Below are 12045 nucleotides of genomic sequence, written 5' to 3'. Positions count from 1 at the left end.
TTAACACCTATGGAGTCGGGAGCCCCCAGGCTCTTTTGCATCATTTTAAAAGCCTTTTTTTGTAAAAAACCAAGGCATAAGAAGCTAAAAGAAGAACATATCCTGCAAGAGGGGGCACACACCAGTATACCAGTGTGCTTGGTTTACAATCCTTCATCCTGGTGGTAGATTTCCTGTTTAAGGTTTAAATTTCATAGTTTTATTTTAAAAAAACAGCCCCTGAAGTTGACCTTTACCAATGTTCTGTATTCAGTCTGCATAGCAATTGTTTTGCTGACTAAATATGCTTATGTTAACTGCTGAGGAAAGAATCTGTATGTTAAACCTGACATAAAGAAAAAGTTATTTGGGTATGTAAATGTGTGTTAATAAAGCAGCAGCACAGAGCTTATACAAATTGATGCTAACAGAGGGAGGGGGGGACCTGAAAGAGCAGAGAGGTGTGCTGCAGGGGGTTTGGGGGAGTGTGTAACAGCCGGATCCTGGAGCCTGGAGGGGCTCTGGTAAAGCCCTCTGGAGCCTCCACACTTTGTATAACCTTAAAGTGAGCCTGTAACCAGAAATGTCATTTTTAGCTGGTGACAGGTCCCATTAGCCTATGCTATATGGATTTTAATAATGCATCTGTCAGCATTCTGAATCATTTCAGTAGTTTATAATAGTTTATTTTACATTACCTGGCTCCATGACAGCAGCATGTGGTGAGTCCCTGGGGAGGGGCAGGTGTAGCCAGTATGTGCCTGGGTCTCCTCATGCGTATCCCCCTCCCTCCCCTGCCTGCTCATTGCACCTGACAGGAAGTGGGGATCAGTGTATGAGCTGTATGAGTATGAGGGAGACTAATGCTGCATTCACACTGCCGCAAGGGGGACGTATATATGGCCGATATACGACCCCCATAGGCGGCAATGGGTGCACGGCGCCCTACGGGAGCAGTACTGTGCCGCACAGGTGTGGCAACATACCGCTCCGTACCCAGGAAAAAGATAGGACATGTCGTATCTATTCATGTATCACAGCGCCTTGCGCCATACATCCCTATGGAGAGGGGCGGGGGTGAGCAGTGCTCACCTCCTCCTCCTCTCCCTGTTCTGCCGTCTGCCTACCGTGCTTTGGTACAGAGGGCAACGGCAGTCTGAATATAGCCTTACACACACAGGCTTCTGCCCCCCTCAGGACTCAATACACGCTGCTGGCAGGGAGCAGGAAATGTGGATTAAATTTACATAAATCAATGATTCAGATTGCTGACAAATGTATTTTTAAAATCAACATAGCATAGGCCAGTGATGGCGAACCTATGGCACTGGTGCCAGAGGTGGCACTCAGAGACCTTTCTGTGGGCACTCAGGCCATCACCAGAGATGACTCCAGGTATCTTCCTGCAGTCCCAGACAGCCCAGGACTTGCTGTGCACAAAGCTATTTTAAAGTGACAGCTCTACCTGGGACTATTTTCTGCTTTATTGGTGTCCTCAGGGAGCTGGTATCAATGAAAACTGTGACATAGAAAGGAGTATAAATCACAAATTAAATTTCTGTGTTGGCATTTTGCGATAAATAAGCGGGTCATTGTTATATTTTGGGCACTCGGTCTCTAAAAGGTTAGCCATCACTGGCATAGGCTGTTGAAACCTTTCATCAGCTTAATGATGATGATTCCTGGTGATAGGTGTCCTTTAAGTAAAGGAGCAGAGCATTCATGGTGCTGAAGTTACCTAAAATATCTGGTTGATTTCCTGCAAGTGTTGAAGCACATCTTGTTTCTACACACAGAGCCCATGTGAATTCCTATGTTTTGCCATAGTACTGTGGTAAGCACATGAATGAAAGAATAATATAAAGATCATAAAAATCAAATTGGTTTTTCCATCTAGACTTTTTTTGACATGTCCACAGGATAAATCACAGATGTGGGTCCAACTCCATTCATTCTATGGCGGTGATGAAAACAGCCAAGACTATAAGCTCTGCTCCCAAATGGATGAATGGAGAGGGGCCATGTGCAGCACACTCTCTGCTCCCTTAGCCTGACTGCAGTTTTAGACATTTCCTGTAGGAAAACCGCTTTAAGTCTCTGTAACTTATAACAAGTACACTTGTCTGGTAGTCCTATACTCTTATGCCATTAGGCCAATAACACAGTTAGATTATCAATCCATACTAACATTGATATTCAACAGTTTCTCTGTAAACAAAAATTGATAAAACATGTACATAGTAGATACCAGAAATTATTAGATTTATCTTGCTGCTGTAGCCATGTTTTGACTCTGTTTTTTATTATAAAATTTCACACATTAAGGTCCCTCCAACCTACTGCTTTTTGCAGGAACAGACACCTATCTTACATGTAGCAATAAGGATTCCTGATTCTCCTTTGGTAGATAATGTTGGGAACAGAAGCATTGGGAATGTTGAATTTCAATATAAGCCACTGCCTGAAGTGTCTTGCAGTGATTAACGCGTGTCTCTGTTTCATACACAATAAACAGTGTGTGTATATGTATGGGAGAGACACCCATCTAACTGAGAAGTTAGTCTATTTGCCCAACATGCTATTTCCAAATATTTAGGTGACATGGATGTACCATTAGTTGTTTATTCATCATACGTCCTCCCTCAACTATTACTGAGGAAGTTGCTATTGGCCACAAGAAGCATGGGGAAAGCGGGGGGAACCTTCCACCCCTGTCTAGGTGATTACATATGTCTGCTGGCCTTTGTGGACTTGGCATTAGATGCATGGCATTTCTAGCTGAGGTATTACAGTCTCTTTGTGGACCCTTTGGTAGCCTGAAATGAGACTTGTATATTTATCTTGTACTCCTTGATAAGGACCGTTGGGTTTGACTATTGACTATTGTTTCTTTAGTCACATTGTTATTTGCAAGGCTTTCATCATTTTCTTTACAGTACTCTATATGACACAGGGCGTTTGATCATAGGGGTTTGCTGGCGTATATTTCTTTTTGGCCCAAAAATGACAGTTCTATTGACAGGAGGTGTTAAATAGGGTGAAGCCACTGTGCTCACCCTATATGTATCTATATGTGTGCATTGGTACTTTTATTTGTTTTTATATGTCATGTGACTGTGTTCTGCTATGTTGTTTCCAATAAAGATTGTACTTTGGGCCCTGTATAGCACACTTCATTGTCTCCTTTTTGCATTAATATTTATGGCAATGTTTACGCAACAATTTATCAGGGTCATAAAGAACTGCCAAGTTTGACATCAATTTTAATTAAAGGGGATGTCACTTTTTTATTTTGATGACCCTGATTGGGCAAGACATAACTCAGAAGCAGATTACTATGTGTAGTGGTTAAACTGCAGGTGTGGCTTCCATTCATTGGGAAATGGCCACCAATATAATATAATGCACTACCTCTTTAAAGCAAAGCATCATTACTTTGGCATCAGGTCTAAACTATACAGAAAACATGGCCTAAGCAGGAAGATGTTTCTGTCAACTTGGGACAAAAATATCAAACTATATAACAACACACAGCACGCAACAACCAAAATCAAGAAAGGACTTGTTTATGACTTAATTATTTAATTAAAAATTAAACATGTAAATTAAAACAAAAAATACCAAAAATATGACCATTATTTTCCTTTAGTTAGCTTTGGCTGTTTAAAAATTAAAAACCAAGAATAAATCCATATACGGTAAACACATATACTTTTCCTTGAATTGAGCCAATTACTGGTTTCTGCTTGATCCCGACTTCGGCTTAGACCTCATTCAGACTGTGTTTTGTACCTATAATTATCTCTCTGTATTCTATATGTATTAATTATATATTGATGAAAGATGTCTACACTGTTATATGAGCCTGTATAGTATTACACTTTATAATGTTGCTTTCAGTGCACTACCAGGCCCATTAGAAAAGTAAATTATATTTTTCCCCCTTAGTTTGCCATTTTTTCCCTATTGCAAAAAAAAGCACAACTTTACAAGATGGAAGGGATTTCAGGAAGAACACGTTACAGAAGAAATAATGCGTTTAATAAGAAAAATACACTACATGAATTATTGCTGCTGTAACTTCCCTATTATGAACCAAAACAGATACATTTATGTGCCCTTGGAGAACTGCATTAATATTTCACAAAACTGAACATATTAACGAGGAATTTGGTGCCAATCCTTAATTAAATGCCCTTTTTTAAACTCCCATGAAAGTACTCCTAGAATGATTAATAGATTGCTAAGTTCTGCTGTCTATCCCAAATTATAACTCTTTACAATTTAACTTGCTATGAGACTTTGGCAGTAGCTTATCAAGTTTTGTAATGAATTAATCTAATAGTTACCTGTTAATGACATCTGCCCTTACACGAAAGAATCACGATTAACTAGACTGATAGTTGGGGTAGACTGATCATCTTATATCTATGGGGATTCCTGATTCTCTTTAAACAGTAGATGTTTAAGCAATTAGCAATGTTGGCTTTCATTATGTAAGATCCTTAGCTCGTAAAGGAGATATCCTGCCTGTCTGGCAATGGTTTATTCACCTGTCTCAAACAGAACACCTGTTCATGAGTTGAGCATGTATATATATATATGGGGTGTTTGGGAGGTATACTTGCAGCGAGTACACCCCCTTTCTATAACTTGTGCTGGCTCTTACTATACTATGTAGAAGCACAGCAGAACCCTCAAGCAATAGCACCACAGTCTTCTCCTTAGAATTCTTAAAATTGATCATTTTTACAAAAAAATATGTTAATTATATATTATAATGACCGCCTTTTAGTGTATGGCCAGTTTTAAAGGGATTTTTATAAGATAGCTCATCAATATCAAAACAGTGGTGGTCTATTTAAACAAAGCCAATGATGAGTTTCTGCAAAAACCTCAATTACCAAAACTACAAAGTGGTGTGCCATAGAAGCAGACAACTCTCCATCCATCATGACTGTGCCAATGTATTGAAGCTGAGGTCTTATTCACTTAAAGAGGACCTGTCACTGAAATAATCCCTCTCGGAGCATTTAATAAAGTAAGCAGCTCCTAGCCCTAGCCCAGTAATAGCAGTGTTAAATCACTGGCTTTATCTGAACATACCGATAAGCTATCAAACACTGCAGTACATATCCCTCCAAACGCCGGACCAAGCTTACAGCGGTCTGGCGTATTCATGAGGGGGCGCTCCCCTCTCCTTAGCTTCTCCCCCACACCATATGCCAGGCTTCAAGCTGCAGTGACCGCCTCCTCAGACCATCCCCTCATGAATACGCTGTAAGCTTGGTCCAACTTAGGAGGGCTATGTACTGCAGTATTTGCTGGCTTTATAGGTATGTTTCAATAAGGCTAGCGATTTAACACTGCTATTACTGGGGTAGGGCTAGGGAGCTGCTTACTTTACTAATTGCTACTAGAGGGATTATTTCAGGTGACAGGTCCTCTTTAAATGGCAGTCACTTGCTTCAGGATCCCTTAAAGGGGTTCTCCAGTTATATCAAGTTAGGTCCTATCAACAGGATAGGGCCAAATTTGCTAATTAGTGATGGGACCCCCACGGATCTTGAGAACAGGTGTACCATCTCCACAATCTCCATAATCGTCATCAGTGCCATAGAGATGAATAGATCATCTGGCGCATTCACAACCAGCTACCCTCTTCATCTCGAGTGACAACAGAGGTACAACGAATCCCCGTTCTCGAGATCGGTGGGGGTCCCATCACGGAGCCTGTGGATAGGGCCTAACTTGCTGTGACTGGAGAACCCCACACAACAGACACAACAGCTGGCACAACAGACAGCCCCAAATAGCTGGTTATGGGATTTTAGATTTGGACCCCTACTAATCTGATACTGATTATCCATTTCAAGGATCACAGAAAACACATTTAAGAGCAGATCAACAGGTTGGTGTGATGAACACTACTGTCAATGTAAAGTGTTGACCTCTTACTTTTTATCCGATAAAAATGACCTAAAAGCATTATTTATCACTGCACACATTTATGAACACTGATAACCTGGTACTATGTGCTAAAATAATTCTTGGTGGTAATATTGTCATAAAAAAAAGTGAACGTAAAAATTCCAAACTGCTCTATTGAACATTTAAAAAAAAAATATAAAAATCAATGAGACATCCGAGTAGTGCACTGAAAGAAATGAATATCCACCATTTTCATTACAGGAAGAGTTGAAATATTTATTAATTGTGTTTCTTCATAAGCATGAAGCCATGAAACATAGATGGATACAGTGGATATTAGTCTGTTTACTTTAGTCATTTATTGTCCATATAAACACTATATAAAGCATAGAGAATCTGTGCCTAATTTACTTAGTTTTGCTGTAGGACGGGCCTGCAATATTTTACATAGTGCTTAATATCTTTGAAGTCTATAAATTTTTATCCTTGGAAAAACCAACAAACACCTAATTGGTTATAAAATGAAATCTGTCCCATTTTTGTGTGAATTAATTGGATCATAGACAACACTTTAAAGGAATATGTGGAGGGCACTGTAAATTCAGCAGGCACTGACACTAGTTTATAATGTGCATGTGCAATAGGTTTATATCCAATAGACAAGTGCAATAGAACAAACTTGATTGGCCAAAAGTCTCAATGCTGCTGATGGTTGTCCACTATCTTTAGACCCAGAATCTGCTCCTCTGTTCTTTTCTCAGCTAGCCGGATCTGCAAATGCTGAGTAAACAACAAGAGACACGGTGGACAGTCAGTTTAAAGCACCAGCTCCTCATGGGTAACTTCTCAGACAAACACAAAGGATATCAAACATACCATGATTCGCTGTCTTCTGATCACCAGTAGATTCATCCAAGGAGAGCTAAAATATGAGTTACTTCTGTCTTCATTAAAATTGAGAATTATTATTACTGTTATTACTAATTCTAAGGATTATATTTGATTCCTCGGAAGATGAAATGGCAAATAAGGGCATGAGGATATGTGTTCATTTGTGACTCTTTTCTCATTGGGTAGAGTTATTGGTCTGTCTTGATTTGTCTATTTTTGTTTTAGAGACTGGTGCTTTAAGTGATGTGAACTTTCTCTCCACGTTTTCCTGGTTTTCCTGGTCTGGTTGGCATTAATGTCTTTTGGCCAACAAGAAGAAATCAACCTGAAGCTGGCCATACACTAAAGACCTTAAGTGGCCCAAAAAAGGCTGATATAGACTACTTTTTGCCTTTTGTGTTTTCCCTCCTGCATGGATGTTGAATCTTTTTCAGTCATGTTAAGTTGTTCATGCCGATGACCTCCATCTCATTAATTAAAGCTCAGATCAAACTATGAATCAAGGTAGAGATTTTTTTTTTCGTTTTGCCATATTAACAATACAACAACTTTCACAGAGCAACAGGGTAGTTCAGAAAGGTCCTCCATGAAATCTTTAATGTTTGGCCAGCTTTAGAGAAAGGTCCCATTAGGAATTGTGCATAGAGAACCTCCTGATTATTGCTATGCAATTAGGAGAGAAGTTGCTATTAGATTGCAGGAGAAGTGGTGACATATATAGCATGTAATGTTATACATTTTCATGCATAACATTACCTCAGATATTCTTCCTTGCAAGTTGCTTTTCTGCTTTTCTTCTTTTGAAAGCGGTTATCTCATCCTGCAGAAAACCATGACCCACTTGCCTGTGAACGATATCAAAATAGTGACGGAAAAAAGAATACAAAAATACAGTTAGGTGGACAGCAAGAGGATATCCTGCGCCTGGACCGCATGGTGTCTCCGCTTACCCTGACTTGATCACTGGTGGGACAGGTAACGGTTTTGTAAAACCTTCTTTTCCAACCAGCCAGTATGTCTCTTCAATACCTTTACCCTTATCCAAAAGAGACAAAGGACATAATTACCAGGTGGCTTTGGAGGACTCCCACTGTTCCACCAAAGTCGGGCTGTATTAAAGCCTCCGATCTATCGAAGTGAGATACAAAAACCTGGTCTTATCCAGTGATTACAAGTCCACTGTATCTCAGGAAAAGGATTTTATTGTAAATAAAAGTACAATTTTCAACCAGTACTGTATGTTTAAAAACCTGACGTGACTGTTTTAGTAAGTACTTGTATTTCCAAAAAAATATTATTATTCAAATATTAAATTCTGGATCATCTGCTTTTAACACAATAAAATAACAACTAGCTCTCACTATTCCCTTTGTTAAAGAGGCCTGTCCGTCATTGCCCGCTCATCGCAGACAGCCATCGGCGTCACCCGACTAACTGCAAATGTCACGCATGTGCAAGAAGACTTTCCTTACATCACCAGCTATCTGCAAAGAGCGGACAGGAAGGGGGGTGCATATTAAGTGGCCAGGAGCGTACATAATTTAGTAGATGACGGTGCCATAAGGTGCTCAGGTGACGTCAGCCTGACCGCCTCAGGCTCATTTACATATTTGTATAAACTTCATTTCTTGGCAATTAAGGAATTAAGGAAAAATGTTGGCATCCACCCCTAAAGGTAATAAGCATGCCTGTGAGGACAGTCCATCATCAGTAATCTGATGGTAGATTTGCTCGCTATATATGACTGGTTTTCTAAAAAATATGTAATTGTAATATGATTTTGCTATTTCCTTCTTTAAGAGGACTTTAAAGACTTGTTTGTCATTATATGTAATTATATATCTTTTTAACATTCATAGTTGGCTTACATTTTAGGCAGTTTCCGCAAACACATGTCCATACTCTGTTAAAAAAAATATGGCAAACATACACAGTAAAACTTGTTTAAACACAGACTTACGAACACTGACCTATTCACACACCGTAGGATAGTGAATTTCCACACCTTGTTGGATATGACTCACCTGTGCAGTAGTGGTAGTGCTCCAGTGGTCACTCACTATAGTCACGAGTTGTATCCACGGGACCTCCATAAAAATTTTTGTAGCTTTATTGAAGATCATTGATCAAAAATTATGTCAGTTTCAGGTGTTGGTCTGCACATTGGTGGTTTTAAATGTTGGCAAATAGAAGTTCAAAATGAAGCTATGAGTAAAGGCAGAATGTCCGAAACGCTTGGGATGATTTGTTTTATGTAATCTGCCTGTAGTGTTTTTTCATTTTGATGGATCTTCAATAAAGCTTCATAATTTTTTATGGAGGTTCTGTGGTGTCCTTTCTGAACCTTTGGACACAACTTACGGTGTTACCAACACTGACATATCCAAGGACTAGCATTAGCACCTATGAAGTCTGCAGTCCATCAGGCTCATTTGCATACAGTCCTTCATCCTGCTGGTAGATGTCCTTTAATGAACAGTGGATTGCATATAGTGAGTAGTGACACTATGGTGACATGTGCCCTTTATAGAGAGGGCACAGCCCATGAGACCTCTCCTTTCACACTTAATGACCGGTTGACATAGTTTTACGTTGGCCAGCTCTTAAATGGTTATACTAGTGCTTTGCTCCCTCTGCATTTATCATTTTGATGGTCTGTCCTATGAATAGGTCATCACTATATGATTGTGGGGGGCTGGTTCCTTGAACCCTGCAATGACGCTATTGCGGTTGCCTCTGGAACCTATACAGTGGATGGACCCTGAAGTAAAAGGTTTTGTCTATATTCCAGTGACCATGTATGGGAATTGCAGATAAGCTCATATTCACTTTATTAGGAATTGAGGTGCAGTAATCCACTACTAGCACTATACTTTAGATTTTATGTGCTCCGTGTGTACTTGCTGCAGTTTTAAATCACATATCACCACTGTATTTCCCACAGGTTTATTCACAGGTCATCACATACATTAAACGTACAGCCAGCTGTAATACAGCACTACTGATAGGTGATCTATTCACTTGCATTCACTGTGTGAAAAGATATAATGGCATAGGGGTTCTAATGAAATTGTCCATTTAGGTAAATTACAGTCGTGTGGATGTCCAGAGTACACAGAAATGTCAAGAATTTAACTTTGTTTCCTAGAAATGTCCCCAGAGCTGACCTCAGCATGTAATTGGAACAAATAACTTCTATGACGTCTACCAGAGAACATTGTGTATGATACTGATAAACATGTCACTTACCTTCAGCTCTGTCCTTCCTCTCAGTTCCAGAAGATATCCCTCATTTAAAGATCTGAGGGTTTTGACAGTGCTCTGGTTGACATGGATCCGATAGGCTGGAAAGAAATTTCAGAATTAATTGCATTAAAAGAAGAATAAGTAAAAAAAACAAAACTTAGACATAAAGATAACATAGAAAATCTATTCATCAAACTGTTAGACATGAATGCAGATACACAAAACAACAAACTGAGATCTCCTCATTTTCTGCCCCTAAGAATCCTGTGTTGCATTCATATGAATGACAGAACTGATGTCTATTTAATATTCATCAATCATTTCTTTCTTTACTCACGTAACCCTGTTGATTCCATGCGGGAGGCAGTATTCACTGTGTCTCCAAAGAGGCAGTACCTTGGCATTGTTAGGCCCACTACACCTGCAACCACAGGACCTATAATAGAAAGTTGGTTTAACTTACCTATAGGGAATGGCCACACATTGCACCAACTACTGTGCCTGAAGCCCAAGTTACCAACAGTTGCCAGCGGTCACACAATGGGGGATATCCATTATGCCTTCCCTTACAGTTTTCTGTAAATCTTCCTCACCCTGACAGTTTCATGGCTTCTCCGACCTACACGACCCTTTGAGGGTTTAGGAGCAGGGTGGGCAAGGGCGTGAATTCCCAGCCCGGCAGGGAAATCCAGCAGAGACTATAGCAAAAAACTTTGCAAATTCAGATCCGATCTTAGTTGCAAACTGGAGGAATTTGTGCGCCAGAAAACCAGTGGAGAGAATTTTAAGACTGGCGTTTAAAACTCCAGTCTAAATGAATTGCCCCTGATGCCACCACAAGAGGGAGTTGGATGTCAGTCAGAGAAAGATACCTGCAATGTGTGGCCATAACCTTCATTAATACCATTTATCTTCCAAAATAAAAAAAAACTACTAAAGAAATGTGAAGCACTGTCTGGTGGGATGTATTCACTTCTAGAAATAAATCTCGTAGGGCGATAGCTCTATAAAGCCAGGGACACACAGGGCTGGTTTCTTCTAGTTGCTTTATCCAGCAGATTTTGGGTAAAATTTCCAGGTGGTAGGATGGAACTATACCACATCATTTAACCTCTACAAAGCATCACCATTGCTTTGTAAATGGTGACAGGTCTGAACACAGTCATACTTTTATAAAAGACAATCACTGGCTCCTTATTTAGAGTCACCGGGAGGGGGTGGCTCCGGGAGGGGGCTCTGGGGGGGGGGGGGGGGGAGATTTGAACCCACCTGCTGCCTGCTCACCCCCCACCCCTCTCTAGCCGTCTTCTTCATGAGCCGATTGTGGGGGAGGGAGAGCCAGAGGAGACAAGAGGAGAGGGTTTAGAAGTGCTGCGGCGGTGCTGCATACATAGCCTTCGACCAGATGGGCCCTTCAGGCTAATTTACATACAGAGTAAATTCTTTAGGAGTCATTTCAGCAGTGATTATCTCTTGTAACAGTATGCCGATGTTCATCATTTACACTGCAGGTTTGTGGATTAGATTTGTATAAATCCCATTCACTGTCACTGTAAATCATTGTGGATTAGCCGCTGCCAATTCTTACTATCCCACAGTGATGATACTTTGTGTCCCTGGCCTAATAGAGAGAGTATGTTGGGCAACATATGATTTTTCTTTTCCATTGGATTTCATATGAACCTGATAGATTACACAATTGTCAAATTCACATGATATTTGATACATCAAATTCCGTAAAAACCCTGCTCTCTACATAAAACTATTGCATATGGACGTGTGGATATATTTGGAAATAGAAATATTGGTTGTTATCCTAGAATAAAATAACTAAAATAGGGTTGAATAATATTTTTAAGAAGATCATGATATGTGAGGACAAGCTATTTAACAGAGTCTTCTGGTTTTAGGTTATAGAGTTTAATAAGTGTTATAAAAATCTAAATAGCAATTATATGGGATATGACTAATTTCAATGAATGAAATGTAGAAAACAAA

General features: G+C 39.9%; 1 protein-coding gene and 1 long non-coding RNA gene across 4 annotated transcripts in view; both read right to left on the bottom strand.

Moving 5' to 3' along the window:
* GUCY2F (guanylate cyclase 2F, retinal) overlaps positions 1 to 12045 on the bottom strand; it is a 64643-nt gene that overhangs the window by 1214 nt on the left and 51384 nt on the right. The window contains exons 16-19 of one of the 3 annotated variants that reach the window (XM_072125450.1): positions 10385 to 10483; positions 10051 to 10145; positions 7752 to 7837; positions 7558 to 7646 (exon numbers count right to left, since the gene is read on the bottom strand). In XM_072125450.1, coding sequence (XP_071981551.1) covers positions 7559 to 7646; positions 7752 to 7837; positions 10051 to 10145; positions 10385 to 10483 — 368 coding nt within the window. In that variant the 3' untranslated portion in view covers position 7558. The remainder of the gene's footprint in view (positions 1 to 7557; positions 7647 to 7751; positions 7838 to 10050; positions 10146 to 10384; positions 10484 to 12045) is intronic. The other 2 variants (XM_072125449.1, XM_072125451.1) reach the window with 2 other exon arrangements.
* Positions 6099 to 7551, bottom strand: LOC140077872 (uncharacterized). The gene is made up of 2 exons (XR_011849844.1): positions 6787 to 7551; positions 6099 to 6690 (listed from the first exon to the last, which is right to left on the bottom strand). It is a non-coding gene; the product is annotated as an uncharacterized lncRNA (long non-coding RNA).

Source organism: Engystomops pustulosus, chromosome 9 (assembly GCF_040894005.1).
Source record: "Engystomops pustulosus chromosome 9, aEngPut4.maternal, whole genome shotgun sequence".
Lineage (NCBI taxonomy): Eukaryota > Metazoa > Chordata > Amphibia > Anura > Leptodactylidae > Engystomops > Engystomops pustulosus.
This window is presented reverse-complemented; position numbering and strand designations above follow the sequence as displayed.